The 22,316-nt window shown below is 41.2% G+C and overlaps 1 protein-coding gene across 5 annotated transcripts in view; it reads left to right on the forward strand.

Moving 5' to 3' along the window:
* The first annotated feature begins 226 nt into the window (after positions 1-226).
* synj1 (synaptojanin 1) overlaps positions 227-22,316 on the forward strand; it is a 29,072-nt gene continuing 6,982 nt past the window's right edge. For 2 of the 5 annotated variants that reach the window (XM_057821056.1, XM_057821059.1), the window contains exons 1-20: positions 228-422; positions 1,238-1,389; positions 1,465-1,551; positions 3,250-3,517; positions 3,592-3,817; positions 5,721-5,804; positions 10,337-10,398; positions 12,934-13,030; positions 13,105-13,280; positions 15,075-15,156; positions 15,233-15,385; positions 16,206-16,371; positions 16,480-16,503; positions 18,018-18,209; positions 18,284-18,368; positions 18,541-18,681; positions 18,752-18,944; positions 19,033-19,191; positions 21,917-22,073; positions 22,173-22,299. In XM_057821056.1, coding sequence (XP_057677039.1) covers positions 1,266-1,389; positions 1,465-1,551; positions 3,250-3,517; positions 3,592-3,817; positions 5,721-5,804; positions 10,337-10,398; positions 12,934-13,030; positions 13,105-13,280; positions 15,075-15,156; positions 15,233-15,385; positions 16,206-16,371; positions 16,480-16,503; positions 18,018-18,209; positions 18,284-18,368; positions 18,541-18,681; positions 18,752-18,944; positions 19,033-19,191; positions 21,917-22,073; positions 22,173-22,299 — 2,603 coding nt within the window. In that variant the 5' untranslated portion in view covers positions 228-422; positions 1,238-1,265. Of the gene's footprint in view, positions 423-1,237; positions 1,390-1,464; positions 1,552-3,249; positions 3,518-3,591; positions 3,818-5,720; positions 5,805-5,970; positions 6,049-10,336; positions 10,399-12,933; positions 13,031-13,104; positions 13,281-15,074; positions 15,157-15,232; positions 15,386-16,205; positions 16,372-16,479; positions 16,504-18,017; positions 18,210-18,283; positions 18,369-18,540; positions 18,682-18,751; positions 18,945-19,032; positions 19,192-21,916; positions 22,074-22,172; positions 22,300-22,316 lie in introns of all 5 variants that reach the window. The other 3 variants (XM_057821055.1, XM_057821057.1, XM_057821058.1) reach the window with 3 other exon arrangements.

The raw sequence follows: 22,316 nt of genomic DNA on the forward strand, positions 1-22,316 counted from the left end.
ATAAGCAAAATCGATATTTGTGTAGTTGTATTTACGAGTTACATCAGTGAGTGCTTTTGAAATTCGTTGAATTTAGCTGTGAAAGCAGCTAAATCCCGCCCATCTTCATATCCGATTGGACAGTTACCGCCAAATGTCTGCTATCATTGGCTAACGTATGATGTCATTTATACAAATGAGTTGGACAAGTCCATGTTTGACATTCCTCTGTTGAATAAAAGACAATATTTTATATTGCGCCAAATGGTGGTATCAAGATATTAGACGTGAACATTCAAGTATATTTATTGTAGCTATTGTGTTTTGCTATGCCTGGTCACGCAAGGAGCTAGCTTAGCCTTGTGTTGGAATGTACCATTGTGGCAACGCAGCGGGAAGGATTTTGTTGTGACAGCGGAGTCGCTACCCGGCGGTGAGATTCGGTAAAAGCTTCCTTTTGCTGTACCTGTTGTGTTTATAAATATGGTTTCGTATTGACACAAATTAAACTAGCGCCCTGACAACCTTTGACGTTATTTTTTAATGTTCATTGGTCGCCTAGACAGAGTATTTATTTAGATAAATGCCGGTTTGACGCAACCGTACACATTACAACGTAAAGCAAGCGAATCCGCGATTAGGGCTAGCGAGCTAAAGCTAATTTAGCTTAGATGATTCGCCCTTTACTAAATTTTAAACATGATATATATTTCAAAATAAAAATTATAGAATCAACAGCCACAACGCGGTCAAGTGGGCGCTGCCTCCTTGCTCATTTATTGTGGTTTTCAATAAAAGTCGTGACTGTCCGTGTGCGCCAACCGGCCTCTTGTGTCCCCCCCAAAGGCTTTAAATCTGTTCACAACTGCGATTCTCGGCGGAACATTGCCCTGACACATTAACATTTATTTTGATAAATTGACAATCGAAGCGCAGGGTGTGTCGAATTGGAATTTCGAAATCATGCTCCATCCGCAGTCAGGAAATCAATCGGATGGTAAAAGAAGAAATGGCAGCATAGTACGATAGTGTTGCGCACGCTTGCCTCGCAGGTTCGAATCTGGGCTTCGACCTCTGTAGTATGGAATTTAAATGTTTGGTACACCCACGTTCCAACAGCATGCATGTCAACTTTGTTGTAGTCTTGCATTCATAGTTATAATAACCCTAACCTTTGCTTAGATTCCGACGTTAATATTTTTCATATTTGGATTGCCATTCCTCCCAATGTGAGTTTTAGGTCTTTCTTAAATCACAGTTATAGGTCATTGAATCTGCCATCCGCAATGGCCTTCAGTAAAGGTTATCGCATCTACCACAAGTTGGACCCGCCTCCATACAGTGTCATCGTGGAGACGAGATCCAGGGAAGAATGCCTCATGTTTGAGTCCGGGGCCGTTGCCGTCCTCTGTAAGGAGTCCCCTTAACTGCTGTGCCGTTTTACCTGACCGCCAGTCTCACATATTGCTTCTCTTTCTTTTCTAGCGGCGGCTGAGAAGGAGGCTATTAAAAACACGTATTCCAAAATCGTGGATGCCTATGGGATCTTAGGTGTTCTGCGCCTCAACTTGGGTGAGCAAGATTTGCCAAATAGTGTCACGTGAATACACGGGCGACCGTCAAATCCCGCTTTAGAGCCTAACTTGTCCTCTGCATGACCTTGAAGACTGCCATCACAGCAATAGGAGTGGGAACCTCTTGGTATCTCACGATACGATTTGCGATACAAAGCTCACGATAACGATGATCTGACGATACAACGATTATCGATACATTAGTCAGGAAATCATTCTAGGATATTCTACAAACAACTAATTAACAGAAAACCAAGCTTCTGCTGTGAATTGGAATGAGTTTATCAGTAGACGTCCAATCCATTTGAACTGGGAGGGTGGCAGCGAATGAACGATTCGCTGCCATCCCTCCCACTTCAAACGGATTGAATGTCTATGGCTGTCAATGGCAGCCAATGCCAGGCAATGAGTAATTTTGGGCCATTTAAGGTCATTTACCTGTTCATTTTCAGTTACTTCCTGTTGATTTTGGGGCATTTTATGGGTCTCTTCCTGTTTATTTTGAGTAACAGAACAGGAAATGACCCAGGAATCACCCAAATGAAAAGGCAGTGACTCAAACTCAACAGAAAATGACCTGTAAATGCCCTAAAATGAACAGCAAGTGACCTGTAAATGCCCCGAAAATCGGACATAATGACTGTGAAAGCTCTGGTTTCGAATGAACGAACGTTCCCAGTCCAAATGGTTTGGGCGTCGAGCACCGTCAATGCAGCCTTAGAGACACTATTATGGTGGAAAATTTTGGTAGCAACTTGCTGGTTAATTTTTATTTTTATTTTTTTTAGACATTGACACCTTTTCAAAACGATATCTCGATTCTTGGCAGGAGCATATCGATAACCTTTTGGGAACAAAGTATCACGATTACGGCTGTCAAACAATTAAAAATTTTTCATCGAGTTAATCACAGCTTAAAAATTAATTAATCGTAATTAATCGCAATTCAAACCATGTATAAAATATGCCATATTTTTTTGCAAATTATTGTTGGAATGAAAAGATAAGACACAAGACGGATATATACATTCAACATACTGTACATAAGTACTGTATTTGTTTATTATAACAATAAATCAACAAGATGGCATTAAGATTATTAACATTCTGTTAAAGCGATCCATGGATAGAAAGACTTGTAGTTCTTAAAAGATAAATGTTTGTACAAATAATAGAAATTTTATATTAAAACCCCTCTTTATGTTTTCGTTTTGATATGATTTGTAAAATTTTCAAACAAAAAATAAACTAGTAGTTCGGCATTGTTGATGTCAATAATTACACAATGCTCATGGTGCTGAAACCCATAAAATCAGTCGCACCCAGGCGCCAGCAGAGGGCGACGAAACACCAAAAAACACAAGTAACAAATGGACATGACACTGTGCTGTCATTTTAATTTGTTTGAGCAGGGCATGAGCGTTAAATGCGTCAAATATTTTAACATAATTAATTAAAAAAATTATAATTTTGAAAGTCCTAATCATGATATATCACCATTTCGATATTTTGTCACACCCCTACACAACAAGGCGAAAATCTTTGTACACAAATAATAAACCTCTTTGTGATAATTGAAATTCTTCACAATGAAGTGGTGACATCGTTTATTAAAAGAATGTTTTACACACATTAAAAAGGCAGCAAATTCTGTTCATGGGGCTTTCAAAAGGGTCCCCCTGTTTGTGTCCGGCAGGTGACTCCATGCTCCACAGCCTGGTGGTGGTGACGGGCTGCAGCTCGGTGGGCAAAGTGCAGGAGTCAGAGGTGTTTCGGGTGACGCAAACAGACTTTGTGTCGCTAAAGAATGACCCTGGCGACGAGGAGCGCATCGGCGAGGTGCGTAAGGTGCTCAACTCGGGCCACTTCTACTTCGCTTGGTCAGCCTCGGGCATCAGCATGGACCTCAGCCTCAATGCGCGTCGCCGTATCCTAGAGGACACCACGGACAACCGCTTCTTCTGGTAGGAGTTGTCATGTCAATCTGGTGCTAAGCAGACTGTTATTTTTTTAAAATCTTTTTTTCCTTATTTTTTAGGAATCAGTCCCTGCACCTCCACCTGAAGCATTACGGCGTCAACTGCGACGACTGGCTGCTGAGGCTGATGTGCGGTGGTGTAGAGATCCGCACCATCTACGCCGGACACAAGCAAGCCAAGGCCTGCATCTTCTCCCGCCTCAGCTCGGAGCGTGCTGGCACCCGTTTCAACGTGCGCGGCGCCAACGACGATGGACAGGTGGCTAACTTCGTGGAGACTGAGCAGGTGAGCGCCAAACACCCGTGCATCATTCCCAAGTCGATCGTGACGTGTACACGCTTGGGAGGGCGGTCATCTCATCTGCTTCTATGTTTCCTCTTTCACGTCCTGCCAAAGTGCAAACTTTGTTTGCGCGATGGTTATCTATTTACCGCAGAAGGGCTTACTTTCTGTTGACTTTATACTGACCAGAATGTCTGTCTCTGTGTTTCATCTTTAGCTAATTGCATCTTGTTTGGGTGGTAATTAGTAATCTGCCCATTGAGAGCTAACTTGTATTCACATTTGAGGTGTCATATTTTTTAGAGGATAAGTTACACCGGAGTATAGACCCTACTCACCTACGTCACAAAATGACGTGTCGCTGTATCCGGCCGCCATATTGTACCTATTTTTTAGACCTATTCTCATTGTTTTCAATTAGTCGTGCAAGTTATAGAGCAATTCATGGAAACCCCGGTGTTATCTGACGCTGTAAACTCATTGGATGCATTGCATAAAAGGCGTTACGTGGAAAAGCTTCAGTTTATCCATTCGCCAGATCCGTATTTGATGCCTAAATCGATGTTTTTTGACCCGTTGTCTTCGCCATCTTTGCCTGACCCTGATATTTACAACTATCTTGTCCACACAAAATCAGCCTATTCTCACGAAAGTTTGAAAAACTTTAAGAGCTTGGAGGCTTATAAATGCTACGTTGCTGGTTGGGTGAAACAGGTCCTCGTACACAAAAATTCGGCAGGAATCTTGTGCTCGGAAGGTGAGTTACGAAATTTTCAATTCAAAATCTTTTGTTCTTGCTAACATCTACTGTCAAGTCTAATGTATTTCATGTCATTTGTCAATGGAGCTAGGGCTTTTAATGTTTATATGGTTTAGCGATAGCACTCTCACTACATACATATATAATATGTAATAAATATGAAGTGCGATAGCACTACTCCAGATTGTCCCTAGTTGAATTTATTTTTTGGCTTTTGACCTCAATAGTGAAATTGTAAATTAATTGTATGACAACTGTCTGATTATCCCCTTATAATTATATATTTTCAGGTAGTTCATTCACAACGTCTGAGTGTATGTTGTCGGCGATTAGCCTAGCAATGATCTTAATTGTGGATTGTCAGCCCAAAACCCTCTAAATATATATTAAATGCATCTTACCAGATATAAAATGACTACTACATAATCTGCGGTAGTCGTTTGGAGCCCAGTTTTATCGTCGAATTGCAGCAGTCAATCTCGGTCTCCTCTCCGGGTCTCTCGGAATACGGTAAAACTTCAAGTCTCTCCGTCTATCTTCTCTGTTTTGGCAACCGACCGCCACACACGACTTCACCATTTTGATTATTAATGTTAACGAGCAGAAAAACACGCCATAATAGGAGGAATTTACGAAGCGCTAATGCATTAACATGACGAGTATACGGACAACATGGCGCGGGGGCGTGGCTGTGACGTCACGTGAGTAGGGTCTATAAGTTGCGCTACCAAAAGATGCTCAATGAATAGGAAAAAAAAAATTAAGTGACACTGGAGTTAAATTAAACTTTTTTCGGGGATTTTATATTTCATCAAAGACCTAACACTAATATTCATTCAAGTAATATTACAAAAATGGAGAACAACAGGCTAATTTGGTGTCTGTTAACAAAATTTATTAATTAAATTTCCTTGTTTTATTTATGCACTGTAATTATACATAGAGTTTGCACACTTAAGAAACCTCTGGTTTCTTGAATCCAAGACTTCCACAGGCCATTCTGTGTAATTGCTGAACAAATTATTAGAAAACGTACTTTAGTTTATTGTGATATACTTCAAGTACAGTATCGCCATCCTTTCACCAAGCTCCAGTTTGTTGTCCTTTTTGGAGTGTTTGATTTGACCTTATGCTGGCATCCAACAGGCCATCTTTCTGGATGACAGAGTGTCGTCGTTCATCCAGATCCGTGGCTCTATTCCGCTGTTTTGGGAGCAGCCAGGGATCCAGGTAAGAAAGCAAAGGAAAAGCAGGTAAAGGAAAGCAGAAACGGCTGAAAGCGCCCACATGTGAATGAGACCTCAGTCTCTCTGATAAATTCAATTAGGAATGTCGCGTTTGACTCCGCGTCGGCACCCAGACGTTGCCGTTTAACCCGTTTTCGTACTCTGTTCAGAAAAAGTCCCTTAAGGGGGTTTTGTTGCACCTCAACGACAATCGGCAACCAAATCGACACGATGACAACCTGCACTTGGTATAAGGCTGTTTTTATTTTGCTGCTTGATGCGCTATTGGTGGTTTTGGGCGCACTCTTTTAGGGAATCTGTGCTTTGTCAAGCCAATCAAATCCATTGATGATGATGATACATCCAATCCATATTAACTCCCACTCCAACTGGATTGGACGTCTATCGCTGGCAATTGCAGTCAATTGTAAAACCCTTTTATACAAATGACTATCTTTGAGCCTATGATTGGCTTGAATTGGCCATTGAGTTTACAGCAAATGGGAGGAAAATCCTGCTGTTATTCTTTAACACTTTAAATCAGCCAACTACATGGAGACAACACTTTTTTTCTTTTATTTGACATTGCACAGCATGATGGAGTTTTTTAAGGCGAGGCTCACTGTTGGTGGAGTCAGCAATGGGTAAAGGGCATCTTTCTGTTTTCCTCAGCTCCCCGACATCTTTGGTCAGGTGAGAGCCTGGTCTGAAAACATCCCCCAGCGCATAGCGCTTCCCTTTCATTTAATAGTCCGCCTTCAGTTACATGCCGGCCACTAACTCAAAAGCAAACAAAGGTGGCGGACAACCGGGGCTTGTTTTCAGACGCTTTATGTTAGTGCTTCCTGCTTTTGCCACCAATTTCCTCTTCCTTAGCTTTGCAGAAGAAACATTCACAAGTTGGTCGTATCAGTAGTTAAAATTGCATATTGCTCAACTCGCAAGAAATGAGAATGGCTCGGGGGCGAATAGGATAGCAGGAAGTTATTAAATATGTAACATGCCAGGCGACACCAACAGGAAGTGGTGACAAAACGAAGAGTGCTACACCTTGTCATACGACCCCCCAAAAATCTGGAGGACATCTTTAGGAAGAGAAGAGGGCGGAGGGAAAAAAAAGAATCTTTGCTAAGATGACAAGCAGAAACCTGCTGAATTCCTGTTAAGCTTTACAATGAGTCACCAAACAGCAAAGTGGATTCCAGCTTTTTCCAAAATGGAGGAAATTAATTTCAAAGTCAAAAATGTTGTGAAAATCCATAGACTTTACCTTTAAACAATAGAATATAGTAATACACCAATATAAGAAAATGTGTAAAAAAATAAAATAAAGTGGAAAATATAGTAATAATACAATGTAATAAAAACAGGTGAGCAAGCTAGCATGTGATCACATTTGAGATGAATCAATGGAACATGAAGCTTTACTGTCGACAGTGGTATGAAAAAGTATCTGAACCTTTGGGAATTTCTCAGATTTCTGCTGAAAATGACCATCAAATGTAATCTGATCTTTGTCAAAATCACAAAGATGAAAAAAACAGTGTCTGCTTTAACTAAAACCACCCAAACATTTATAGGTTTTCATATTTTAATAAGGATAGTATGCAAACAATGACAAAAGGGGGAAATAAGTAAGTGAACCATCACCAGTGTTTGGAGTAACGCCGTTACGTAACGGCGTTATTTTTTCAGTAACGGGGTAATCTAACTAATTACTTTTTCCGCCGTTACAACGCCGTTACCGTTACTGACGGTCAAAAGTGGTGCTTTACTTACTCTGAATAAAATTGAAAAAACAACCAGCCGTGTCGAGTCGACTCTCTGCTCTGTTGATTTGTCATCCAAGACTTGGGGTGCGTTCAGGTTCGAGAATAGCGCACGTACTTCTGACTCCAAGCTGTTTGTCCCTGCTCATTCAATTAGACAATGCTTTCCAAAGTTTGGTAACGTTTCTGTGTTTGCTACACCTGATGCTAGCCTCGTTCCCATCTCCCACTGTCAGCCAGCAATAATTCTGCTTCCATCTTGAGGACGGCAGACGCTTTGAAGGTGACGTGAATTGTCGGGAAACTAGCCTACCTGAATGCAGCCCCTCGAGAGATGCGATGGAAGTGATTGTGATTGGCTGAGGGTTAGAGTCGTGTGTCGTCGTAAGCCAATCAGAGCCGGTAATTTCACAAGCAAACCAGAACAGCGCGTGCGGCAAACACACACGCAAAACAGATGCACAGGGTCGGGATGGCAGAGCAGTCAGAAGAAAAATTGTCCTTTAAGAGGTGGAGATATAGACACTATTTCAAGTTTATCGAAATTAAAGGAAATAACCTGCATGTAATGTGTAATTTATGTCCCGGGGCAAAGCTTTTGTCGACATCTGTGGTAAGCAATTCAAATCTGCTGAAGCACCTAACAAGTTAACTACCTGTCTGTTCTTCTCTATTCCACTGACTCGAATACTGCTCAGAAAATTTCAAATTCTTTGACATACAACAAGTTCTTTTATGTAACAAGTTAACTACCTGTCTGTTCTTCTCTATTCCACTGACTCGAATACTGCTCAGAAAATTTCAAATTCTTTGACATACAACAAGTTATTTTTAAAGTAACGGAAATTGTTACTTTCCCTGGTAACTAGTTTCTTTTACTATAGAGTAATTCAATTACTAACTGTTACTTTTTGGAAGAAATAATGAGTAATGTAACTAATTACTTTTTTAAAGTAACGTGCCCAACACTGACCATCACATTTCATATTTTGTGCCCCCCCCCCCCCCCCCCCCCTTTGGCAACAATAACTTCAACCAGACCCTTCCTGTTGCTGCAGATCAGTGTGGTACATCAATCATGACTAATCTAGGCCCATTCTTCTCTACAAAACTGCTGTAGTTCGGTCAGATTCCTGGGATGTCTTGAATGAATCGCTGTCTTGAGGTCATGCCACAGGATCTCAGTGGGGTTCAAGTCTGGACTTTGACTTGGCCGCTCCAGAACGTGTATTTTGTTCTTATGAAACCATTCTGAAGTTGATTTACCACTGTGTTTTGGATTATTGTCTTGTTGCAGCATCCATCCTCTTTTTAACTTTAACCGTCTTACAGACAGCCTCAAGTTTTCCTGTAAAACATCCTGAAAAAACCTTTAAATTAATCCTTCCATTAATGATTGCAAGTTGTCCAGGCCCTGAGTTAGCAAAACGATCCCAAATCATGATGCTCCCCCCACCATGCTTCACGGTGGGGATGAGGTGTTGATGTTGTTGAGCTATTCCCTTTTTCCTCCACACATGACATTGTGTGTTACTCCTAAACAATTCAACTTTGGTTTCATCAGTCCACAAAATATTTTGCCAAAACGTCTGTGGAGTGTCTAAGTGCCTTTTGCAAACATTAATCGAGCAACATTTTTTTTTCTCCAAATTCTCTGTGGAGTCCTCCCATGAAAACCATTCATGGCCATAGTTTTACATAACATTGATGTGTACACAGAGATATTGGACTGCGCCAGTGATTTCTGTAAGTCTGTAGCAGACACTCTAGGGTTCTTTTTTACCTCACTGAGTATTCTGCGCTGAACTCTTGGCATCCTCTTTGGTGGACAGCCACTCCCTGGGAGAGAAGCAACAGTGCCAAAATCTCTCTCCGTTTGTAGACAACCTATTTGACTGTCGATTGATGAACATCCAGACTTTTAGAGATTGTTTTTGATCCTTTCCCAGCTTCATACAAATCAACAATCCTTGATCGCAGGTTGTCTGACAGCTCTTTTGACCGAGCCATGATGCACATCAGACAACGCTTTTCATCAAGACAATTCTTACCATGTGTGTGTTTTATAGTGAGTAGAGCAGCTTTAAACCACTCATCAGTGATCGGGCACACACCTGGCGTAAATTGTTTGGTAAAAATTGGTTTTAATTGCTCTTTAAGTCTCCTTTAGTTAGAGGGTTCACTTATTCCCCCCCTTCTTTAATTTTTTGCATGCTATCCTAATTAAAATGTGAAAACCTATAAATGTTTGGATGGTTTTAGTTAAAGCAGACACTGTATTTTCATCTGTGTGATTTTGACAAAGATCAGATCACATTTGATGGTGATTTTATGCAAAACTGTGAGAAATTCCAAAAGGTTCAGATACTTTTTCAGACCACTGTAAACTCAAAACCTGTGCTGATCTTAAATCCTTTTTTTTTTTTTTTTTTTTTAAATGATGACATTCATTAACCTTCAAAACGATCATTTAAATTGTGCCTCAAAGGTTTTAACATCCTACATTTTCATTCAATCCAGTTAAACATATTTCATAAATGTAATGTTAATCTGGACCCAATGTTTGGAGTCATTTTTGTGTTGACCTGATAACAAATGAAACAATTCAAACATTCCTTGGTGGAGGTAGAAGATGCTAGTTTAGTGCTCCTGAGTCCTATATACCCTGTGCCACTCTTGAGGTCTTTGCACAAACACCCTACTTTGCTCCTAAATGCTCACATATTGTCTGTACTGATGCATCCCTCTTGCTGTGTCTACCTCACAGGTTGGCTCTCACCGCGTCAAACTCTCCCGAGGATTTGAAGCAAACGCGCCGGCCTTTGAAAGGTACTTTTGTACCCATTTATCATCCGCATCGCGAAGGACGGAGTAGCGTTCGATGAGATAGCCGAGCTAACAGCCTACAAGTCAAATTCGTTGGCCTTGTGTTGTCAAAGCTCTTTCTAGCTGCTAGCAGACATTTTGTGTTCCTCTTCCTAATCTCTGCGCCACACCTTGCACGCTTCCAAGCTTATCAATTTTTGTGGATGCTCTATCAGTGTCGAGCGGTCGCTGACTACCATGTAAGACAAGTGTGACTAATCTCACACGACTGAATTCAAAGAAAAACAAAGAAGGGTGATGACAAGCCTAGCAAATGGACGTTTGGTAGCAATTGGTCAAAGAAAAATACTGTATTTTTCGGACTGCAGGGTGTACCATCAATAAAGAAGTTTATTTTCATCCATAAGGCGCACCTGATTACTATATTTTTAGACTAAGTGGCACCAGAGTATAAGTCGCACCAGCCAAAATGCACAATGAAGAAGGAAAAAAACATGTCTCACCGGAGTATACAGGAGTATACCATGGGGCAAATAAGTATTTAGTCAACCACTAATTGTGCAAGTTCTCCCGCTTGAAAATATTAGAGAGGCCTGTAATTGTCAACATGGGTAAACCTCAACCATGAGAGACAGAATGTGGGGAAAAAAAACAGAAAATCACATTGATTTTTAAAGAATTTATTTGCAAATCATGGGGGAACATAAGTATTTGGTCAATACCAAAAGTTCATCTCAATACTTTGTTATGTACCCTTTGTTGGCAGTAACGGAGGACAAACGTTTTCTTTAACTCTTCACAAGCTTTTCACACACTGTTGCTGGTATTTTGGCCCATTCCTCCATGCAGATCTCCTCCTCTAGAGCAGTGATGTTTTGGGGCTGTCGTTGGGCAACACGGACTTTCAACTCCCTCCACAGATTTTCTATGGGGTTGAAATCTGGAGACTGGCTAGGCCACTCCAGGACCTTGAAATGCTTCTTACGAAGCCACTCCTTTGTTGCCCTGGCTGTGTGTTTGAGATCATTCTCATGCTGAAAGACCCAGCCACATCTCATCTTCAATGCCCTTGCTGATGGAAGGAGATTTTCACTCAAAATCTCTCGATACATGGCCCCATTCATTCTTTCCTTTACACAGATCAGTCGTCCTGGTCCCTTTGCAGAAAAACAACCCCAAAGCATGATGTTTCCACCCCCATACTTCACAGTGGGTATGGTGTTCTTCGGATGCAATTCAGTATTCTTTCTCCTCCAAACACAGGAACCTGTGTTGCTACCAAAAAGTTCTATTTTGGTTTCATCTGACCATAACACATTCTCCCAGTCCTCTTCTGGATCATCCAAATGCTCTCTAGGGAACCGCAGACTGGCCTGGACGTGTACTTTCTTCAGCAGTGGGACACGTTTGGCAGTGTAGGATTTGAGTCCCTGGCGGTGCATTGTGTTACTGATAGTAGCCTTTGTTACTGTGTTCCCAGCTCTCTGTAGGTCATTCACTAGGTCCCCCCGTGTGGTTCTGGGATTTTTGCTCACTGTTCTTGTTATCATTTTGAGGCCAGGGGGTGAGATCTTGCATGGAGCCCCAGATCGAGGGAGATTATCAGTGGTCTTGTATGTCTTCCATTTTCTAATAATTGCTCCCACAGTTGATTTCTTTACACCAAGCGTTTTACCTATTGCAGATTCAGTCTTCCTAGCCTGGTGCAGGTCTACAATTTTGTCTCTGGTGTCCTTCGACAGCTCTTTGGTCTTGGCCATAGTGGAGTTTGAAGTGTGACTGACAGAGGTTGTGGACAGGAGTCTTTTATACCGATAATGAGTTAAAACAGGTGCCATTAATACAGGTAACGAGTGGAGCCTCGTTGGACCTCGTTAGAGCTCGTTAGAAGAAGTTAGACCTCTTTGACAGCCAGAAATCTTGCTTGTTTGTTGGTGACCAAATACTTATTTTCCACTCTAATTTGGAAATAAATTATTTAAAAATCAAACTGTGATTTTCTGTTTTTTTTTTCCACATTCTGTCTGTCATGGTTGAGGTTTACCCATGTTGACAATTACAGGCCTCTCTAATCTTTTCAAGTAGGACAACTTGCACAATTGGTGTTTGACTAAATACTTATTTGCCCCACTGTATAAGTCGCAACTGAGTATACGCCCAGCCAAACTATGAAGAAAAGTGTGACTTGTAAACCAGAAAATACTGTATAAGGCGCATTAGTGCATCAATGTACTGCATTTTGTCATTTGTTCTTTAACTTTTAACATTGTTTTTGTTGTTTTACTGATTAAGTAATAAATTTGTTTGATAGTTTTATTTATCGGTTATACAGGAGCAGTATAATCGTGTCCAATACAATACAAAATATGTTCAAAGTCATTAAGCACAACCAGATTTCATACGTAAGGTGCAATATCAAATTCTCGGGAAAACAAAGGATTTTAACTTCGCCTTAAAGATAGAATAGAAATGACTGAGCATAAAATGGCTTACGTTCTGCGTCTCTTCAGACAGGTTTTGTTATCTTCTGTCTTTCAGGCACTTTACTGCCTTGAAAAGGCTGTACGGCAAACAGGTGATCATCAATCTGCTCGGCAGTAAAGAAGGAGAACACATGCTCAGCAAAGCCTTTCAGGTGAGAGTCAAACATCATTATTTACTGCCATTGACGAGGCTTGATGTGCAATCCATTTGGACCATTCTTCCCAGAGTCACCTGAAAGCGTCGGAGCATGCCACGTCCGTCAAGATGGTCAACTTCGACTACCACCAGAATGTGCGGGGCGGAAAGGCAGAGAAGCTGCACAGTGTGCTGAAGCCGCAGCTCGGCAAGTTCCTGGAAGAGTGTGGATTCTTCTACTACTCAGGAGAGAGGGGCATTACGAGGTGACGAAATTAAGGCATTCATAGTTCTACATGTTTTAATGTGTTTGAATGTCAACTCCACCTGTAACTAGTGGTGGGAACCTCTTGGTACCTCACAATACGATTTGCGATACAAGGCTCACAGTAACGATAATCTCACAATATATTGATATAAAAATTATCGATACATGGGTCAATAAATAATTTTACGATATTTTACTATATAAGTAATAAACAGACGAACAAGCTCTTTTCATCCTTCTGCTGCGATTTAGAATGACTTTATCACTAGTACAGGTCCAATCCATTTGAACTGGGAGGGTGGCAACGAATGAACGAATGTATGCATAAACACTTGCTTCTTTGTTGTACATCTCCCAAAATTTATTCTGCAATGTATTAAATGTTCGAAACGAGATTACTTGATTATTCGAAGTAACTAATCGATAGATTAATCGATGACTTAAAGCAGGGGTCCCCAACCTTTTTTGCACCACGGACCGGTGTGATTTGAGTCTTTTTTTTCACGGACTGGTGTTCTGTCAAATTTTGCACCCTTAAAAAATTTACTCCCAAAGCTTTTGTGGCGGTGAAAAAAGCCCTCTTTAATATTCAGTTGGACTCTCAATGTTATCCAACAGTGCTAAAAAACTATTTACATCATAAACATACATGTGCAACACGAAAATGGCGTAAATTAATGCTTAACGACACGGCGAAGTCGTTAAGTGAGAGAGCTGCGTGCAGTTGTTGTGTGCAGGTAACATGGCAAACATAAGGTAATATTCCTTTCTTTAAAGAAAGTTTGTAGTGTGTACTTTGGAATCGCTGCATTTGCGGTCATTTTTAACGTTACGCGCATGCCAAATTTGTCAGAACACCGCCAATGTGCGGCAGAAAAATACAGCAAATATACAATAACATTTGTTTTTAGCCCCGTCGTGTTAAGTGCAGGGAAAATACAACTCACCCGCTGAATAAGTGGGAGGCCTGAGCTTGTTTCGTTGAGATGAGATGGTCCCGAGATGGGAGAGTGAGAGAAGCCCGCTTCACAAAGATACGATGGTGGAAATTGTAGCACAGCTTTCAGTGCTCTCCTAGTGATGTCAGGATATTCCGAAATGACTTTAATCCAGAACCTGGGTAGAGTTGTTATCTCAAATGTATGTTTAAGGTCGCCGTGATTTGCGATCTCTACAAGCTGATATTTCAGTTGCACAGACATGCTCGAATCACTCGGTTTATTCACATACGGGTCACAAATCCACTCCTTTGCAGTTCGTGGGTCTTTAGTGTTTGGAAGTAGTATAGATTATGTTTTCTTCGAGGTTGTAGGCTCATCTTCTGGCTCGTTGGGTTCCTTTTTCCCCGTTAAAAATCTGTCATATTACGTCTGTTTTTCAGTCATTCTAGTGTGGGGGCTAATTATTTCCGGGAACAAATGTGATGCGCCCTCCCTACGTCATACATCATTATCATGGACAAGCGCACATAGATATACAAAACAAGATGTAGTGCTAGCAGTCCAATCAATGGATTTCTATGACGACATGCTATCCTGTAGTATTGAATCTAGAGTAGACAGGGATATTGGTGTGTTAAGGGGCGCACGCCAAAGTTAATTTGGCCAGAATGCAGTCGTTAATAAATTATTATTTATGTGCGGTCCGGTAGGAAATAGGCCACGGACCGGTACCGGTCCGCAGCCTGGCGGTTGGGGACCCTTGACTTAAAGAATACAAAGTGTCACAATATATCACCATTTGGATATTTTGTCACATTCCTACCCTCAACACTTGTGTGTGTTCTTTCTAGGAGCCAGTGTGGCACCGTCAGGACAAATTGCCTGGACTGTTTGGACAGAACCAACAGTGTCCAAGCTTTCTTTGCCCTGGAGGTGGAGTAGCGTCCTCATGAAAATTTTACTCCAATGGTGTCCAGTTTTCATTGATGGTATTGCATCTGCGTCTCAGATACTGGCGAAGCAGCTGGAGGAAATGGGGCTGACGGAGAAACCTCAGCTAGTGGCCCGCTTCCAGGAAGTCTTCCGGACCATGTGGTCGAGCAACGGCGACTCGATCAGCAAGATCTACGCTGGCACCGGCGCCCTGGACGGCAAGGCCAAGGTGCCGCAGCGCTTTAGTTCTACATGCGGTTTTATTGAAAGAATAGCATATTGCTGTGTGTAGTATGTATGTACTGCGTGCTGTTGTAACTCTGCTGTCTCTTTCTGCCTCCTTCCGGAATGTTCCGTGTGTGCGGTAAGTTGACGCTTGAGCTTCCCACTCTTTTTATTATTTTCCCCGAACCCTTGGTTGTGCTTTTCCTGACTGGATGGGATGAGTGGCTTTACTTCTTCTGTGGTTTAGATTGGTTTTAAGGAATATTTTTATCTCTTTTGGTGAAAACTTCTGATCGTCTTAAATGTTGAAGGGGTTCTTTTTTGGCAATGTTTCCCATTCACTTACGGAGGAATAGGAGTGCTCAAATTAAATTAATAAATCCATAAGTAAATAATGTGTCATTAAAATGTTATTTGATTTTTTTAACGTTCACTTGATTTCAACGTTTTTATTAATATGTAAATTTACTGTAATTTCTTTAAATGTATATTGTTTATGTAATCAATTTGCATTTATTTTAGTATTCATTTCAATTTTAATGACATACTTATTTAATCAAATTGGGCTCTGCTGGTCCTCCATACCTATCGTCAATCATGCAATTTGAGATGAGGTGATCATTTGTTCAATTTGCACTGAACACCTGGCTTTTGAAAAATGGCATTTTCATAAACTCAAGGCACTTTTAGAGCATTTTTGTTTGGTGTTATTTTCCTCCTATTAAATGTATTGGGAAGGTACCATTGTGTTAAATGGAGCAAAAAATCTATTCGCCGCACTGACTGTTATGGGTCCACCGTCAAATCAAATGTATTTATTCCAGGGCGGAAAGCTAAAAGACGGCGCCCGCTCAGTGACCAGGACCATCCAGAACAACTTCTTTGATAGCTCCAAACAGGAGGCTATTGACATCCTGCGTCTAGGCTCTACGCTCAACAGCGACCTGGCCGACAAAGCGCGGGCCTTGCTCACCACATCCAGCCTCTACGGTAATTCAAAGGAACATTTATTTTGCCATGAGATGGTCTGTCCTGGTTAGTGTGTGCTTAGAGCTAACGTGGCTTTTTCTTCTTTCTCTCCACGCTGCGCTCTGTAAGTCACGGAGCCTGTCTTACAGTCAGGTAACCAAATTGAAGTGGATAATGTCCTCCACTGTTACCTAATGCTCACTGGATGTTTCAATGAAACGTATCACACTTACCCCCACAATTCATAGCAGTTGACATTTTTAATAAGTAATAATTAAAGAACTCACTTTTTTGCTGTAGCCAAACATAATCAGTTTTTTTCTGCAACTTTCTCTTAAAAAATCAGTTCTATGACTATCAAAGACTAGTCACAGAGTCATTGTAAAGTACGGGTAATGCGAAGATATGTCTGACAGGCTGTATCTGTGAAGCAAATGTGAATCCAAAGTGTATTTCAGCTTTCCACTCAAAAAGACGCCAATGGCAGTACATTCCATGGGAATAGAATTACACTGCAAAAACACAACTCCTTAAAACTAGTTAAATCCCTTGTTTTCAGCATAAATATACTACAATAAAGTGAAATTATCTACCAGTGCTTCAAGTAATATGAAAATTAGCTAGCTCAAAATAATCTTAACAGATTTATTTTAAGCAATACATTTGTATATTTAATCTTAAGAAAAGCTTGTTTTTCAGAAATGTTCTTATTAGGAAGCAATTTTCTTGATTTAGGTGAAAAATTACCAACTTTTAGCTGTATTGGCTTCAAGCAACACTTGGTAACTTTTCAGTTTTGGTCGATTTTAGTGATGCCGGTGGAAAAAAGCGGTAGTGTTTTGCCTTAAGGAAGACTGCATTTCCCATGAGGACCAACGCACACCCGTACAGTGTTGTAAAATCATCAATCAATCAAAAATTATTCATTAATATTGTTAGGAATATATGCTAACAATAAAATTTTTAAAAATCATGTGCGTACAAACGTTTCCAGGTAAACCCAGATGACATCCATCTGGTGACCAATTAGTTCCCCACACATACTTACCTCTCACTTTCAAAAAAGGTCACTTTTTTATTAGCTCAAGGTCTGTCCAGTCGCCACTCAGGTTGTTGCTGTTGTTGCTTTGAAGCCCTACTCTTCCATCATTCGTGAACCAATTGTCTTGAAACTTCGTGGGTATATAACATGGGCCAGTCTATATCAATACTCCGTGCCCGATTTTTGATATTTTTGTGTCAGGGCTGAATAATTGCGGACTTATTGTTGACTTCTTTGCCTCCAAGTTGTAAGCTAGCCAGTAGAAGGCATGCGCGCACAACCTTCAGCTTGTAGTACATTATGGTTGGGCACACTTGTGCTTGTTTTCCCTAAAAATGTACTTTTTCTGTAATATTGCCCAAAATCAATTTTCAATAGCAAACAAAAACAAAATAATAATAAAATGTAAAAAAATAAATAAATAAAATTCTGCCTGTAATTTTTTTTACATATGTCAGCTTGAATGCCATTTTACATGTTTTTTTTTGTTTGTTTTCTCATTGCCCCTTGTGTTAAATCATTTTCACACATTGAAAGTGGATGCATCGCCCATCATCAGTTGTTGTAGTTATTTTCTTCAATAGAATCTATTGACAAATGTTTGTGCTTTTGCCCTTTTCCTCAGCCTCCCCCAGGGTTCTTCTTGGCATGTGTCAGAACCACCGCAAGTACACACGGCCCAAGCAAATCCGGGTCTGCGTGGGCACGTGGAATGTCAACGGCGGCAAGCAGTTCCGCAGCATCGCCTTCCGCAACCAGACTCTGAATGACTGGCTGTTGGACGCGCCCAAGATCGCCGGACACCCCGACTTCCAAGGTGCCCAGATCAGTCCGGATGGAAGTTATGTTTCTTCTGATCTACTATCGTGTCTTTTTCCCTTCTACTTACAGAGAGCAAAGCCAACCCTGTGGATATATTTGCCATTGGCTTTGAGGAAATGGTTGAGTTGAACGCAGGAAACATCGTCAGCGCCAGGTAAACACAAGCTTGAGCGTATATTTTATAATTTGAAATAGTCCACGAAAAAAATACTAAAATTTGCAGTTTCTGGAAATTGACTTGCAGAAAGGCATATTTTTTCATGAATTTTGAAGCCAAAATGTCCTCTAATTCTGCAATGTTCTGATCTTTCCTAATGTCCCGACAGTACCACCAACCAGAAGCTGTGGGCCGCCGAACTGCAGAAGAACATCTCGCGTGACCACAAATACGTGTTGCTGGCGTCGGAGCAGCTAGTGGGCGTGTGCTTGTTTGTCTTCATCCGCCCGCAGCACGCACCCTTCATTAGGTACCGCCGCCCAACCTTTCGCACTCGCCGTGAGTCCATTCGGAGATTTTGACACTTGCCGCCATTGCAGGGACGTTGCGGTGGACACGGTGAAAACGGGCATGGGCGGCGCCACAGGGAACAAAGGGGGTGTGGCCATCCGGCTGCTTTTCCACACCACCAGCATTTGCTTCGTGTGCTCACACTTTGCGGCGGGACAGTCGCAGGTCAAGGAGAGGAACGATGACTACAATGAGATCACGCGCAAACTCACTTTCCCCATGGTAGGAGCTAGCACCCATGCAAAGATCTCGTTCATTGACAGCCATAGACCTTTTTGCTATTTGACCTGGGCCCTTCATCTCCCCATAGGGTCGGCTGCTCTACTCTCACGACTATGTTTTCTGGTGCGGAGACTTCAACTACCGCATCAACCTTCCCAACGAAGAGGTGAAAGAGCTAATCAGGCAGCAGAATTGGGATGCACTGACTGCTGGTGATCAGCTCTTCGACCAGAAGAATGCCGGAATGGTACGCATTGCTTCCCACTCCATTTGTTTGTCTTGCCGGAACCGTGATATGAATGTGAATTAAGGCTTCCTGCCGCAACCAAAGAGAATATTTTATACAGGTAATGTCCGGGTTACGACGTACTTGAGTTGTGTAATTTCAACTTTATGACGCCGGAATCTCCTCCGCCATTTTGTCCCCAGTTGGTTTTTATTTTTATTTTTTAGTCTCATAAACAGTACCTTATTGTACCTCACAGTATCTTATTGTTTATTAATATGACGTGTTCTTTCCTCACTAAACGTGAAGTTGTTCAGCTTTACAAACAGCAAACAAGGCAATTGTGCTTTTTGAAGCTTTTACTTCCTTCACTTTTGACAGTTTGTAAAGCTGTAACCCGAGAGCGACCATGTTTTGATTTCCAAAAAAAGAGGACACTCGGCCCGGCCTCGAGATACATAAATTTTACTCAAAGTTCACTCAAAGGTGCCTATGTCACTTTAATATATTTAAAGTGTGTCTCCTCCGTCTGGATAGAAAAATTCAGTTTTATTAAAAAAAAATGTTTTAAATCAAACAAATAATCAAACAATAAAAACGCAAAAAAAATGGTTTAAAAATAATAATAAAAATAATTATATAATGCAGACCCGTGGAAATGTATGTATACAGTCTTTGACTGCGCACGCATGCGCAAATTTGTATCCAAAGTAAAACAAAGGTATTTTTGACTTACCGTATTTTTCGGACTATAAGTCGCACATGAGTATAAGTCCCACCAGCCATAAAATGCCCAACAAAGAGGAAAAAAACATATATAAGTCGCACGAGAGTATAAGTCGCATTTTTGGGAAATTTACTTGATAAAATCCAACACATAGAACAGTTATGTCATCTTGAAAGGCAAGTTAAAATAAAAATACAATAGAGAACAACATGCTGAATAAGTGTACAGTATGATAATATTACATGATGCATGAACAACGAAATGCGAATGAGGCCGGTATGTTAACATAACATACGGTGGGGAGAACAAGTATTTGATACACTGCCAATGGGAAAACCCATTGACAGTGTATCAAATACTTGTTCTCCCCACTATAGCTATTAAAAGTTATTCAGATAACTATAGCATAAAGAACATGCTAACAAGTTTACCAAACCATCAGTGTCACTCCAAAACACCAAAATAACATGTGAAATGATATAATAATCTGTTAATAATTTCACACATAAGTCACTCCTGAGTATAAGTCGCACCCCCAGCCAAACTACGAAAAAAAACTGCGAGTTATAGTCCGAAAAATACGGTAATTACTCTTTAGGGTACATGAGCATTTGATTATACAGTATACGTATTGACCGTAAAAAACTCTTGTTAACATAGATGACGGAACCCTGAGGCACAAGAAACTAAGGTACTTAGAATATAATACTAACATTCAACCAAATACACGGACGCAGAACAATTACTATTAGACTAATACAGTACAATATACTGTATCTCTGTGTACACATACTGTATAACCCAATATACAACAGGAGACACATGATCGACATTAATAAGAGATAAACTTACAGCCATTCTTCCTTCGAGTGGATGGCGAAGTGTATAAAACACATGGATGCGTCGGATGGCTTTTTCAGTGGAGACTTTTTATTAACAAAACAGAACCAGCGTGGGACACTGCCACTTAACACGGCGTTCCCGCGCAACATCAACACCTGCCTCGCTCTCTCTTTCTTTCTGCCCAATTTCTTCTTCTACGCTATATTTGTAATGCCAGTCATATTGAAAAAGGATAGCGGCCTCTTGGGGTTGGCGGTAGCATAAACGTCTCTTAGAACTACTCCTTCTCCCCCTACTAGTAGGAGCCACGTAAACGCAGGCAGGCGCCACCCCCCCAGCGGCCGGAGGGATTCTCTTCAAATTGATCCTGTGAAAAATAATGAAAACCGGATATTTTCATGAATTTTTAAGCCCCGGCCAGAGATACGGACCGATGTGAAAAGTGGACATGTGTGGGCAGGACGTTTGGTCACCCTATGTAACCCACATATATACACTTAGTTCAAAACTGCACGCATTTTAACACAAAAACACTTGACACAAAACAATTGGTGTTCAAACATCCATCTAGTCTGATCAATATGTAAATTTAGTAGATTAAATTAGCCTAATTTGCCTAACAAGAGTCCGCTACGTTAAATGCTCTGAATGCTAATGTATTTACAATTCTCATAGCAAATCGCTCACACATAACTCCACACACTGTAGCTCTAAACTTAATTACGAATTCATACAAAAACATATATTAGCTGAAACAACTTACAGCCTGATGTAGGCCAAACCAGAGCGCAGCTTTCCTTTATCCATGTCAGATATCTAAGTCTGCTCCTCAGTCATACAATGCGACAGTTCAGCGAGACCCAACGCTGCCACCAGAGGGCAGTGTATCCTCCGTCATGAAACAAAACAGTACTTATGGACTTTTTGGAAAGTTATTTTGAAATTTAAGGGTACTTAAATGGTTCATTCCGACTTGCGGAAATGCGGGTTACGTGGCCAGAGTAGGAACGGAACTCGTTCGTAACCCGGGCTCTACGTGTATTAAGAATACTTGCTTTTAAGAGGCTTAAAAAGATTTTGTGAATTTTTTTGGTCGAAAATGCCTCCAAACAATCAATCAACTATCAATTCATTTCATCATCGATTATTTATAATGAGGAAGTTCTCCCTTCCCAGGTGTTCCGTGGATTCACAGAGGGCAAATTGGACTTTGCGCCCACGTACAAATACGACCTGTTCTCTGAGGACTATGACACAAGCGAGAAGTGCCGTACACCCGCCTGGACCGACCGCATCCTCTGGAAGCGCCGCAAGTGGAACTTTGACAAAACGGGTATGCCCGCATCCAGCTCACTTCAATTAGGACAGGATTTTGCATTTGCTGTCATTCTACAAGATCCAAGTCAGGATGTTTCTTTGTTCGGACGCGCAGCTGAAGAAATGAACGTGGTGGGTGCGGCGTCCACGTCAGCTGAAAACGAGGACGATCCCGGTTACCCTTGGAGCCCCGGGACCCTCAAGTACTACGGCAGAGCTGAGCTCAAGACCTCGGACCACAGGTGTGCGTGACCCAATC

The sequence above is a fragment of the Corythoichthys intestinalis genome, chromosome 18 (genome assembly GCF_030265065.1).
Source record: "Corythoichthys intestinalis isolate RoL2023-P3 chromosome 18, ASM3026506v1, whole genome shotgun sequence".
Lineage (NCBI taxonomy): Eukaryota > Metazoa > Chordata > Actinopteri > Syngnathiformes > Syngnathidae > Corythoichthys > Corythoichthys intestinalis.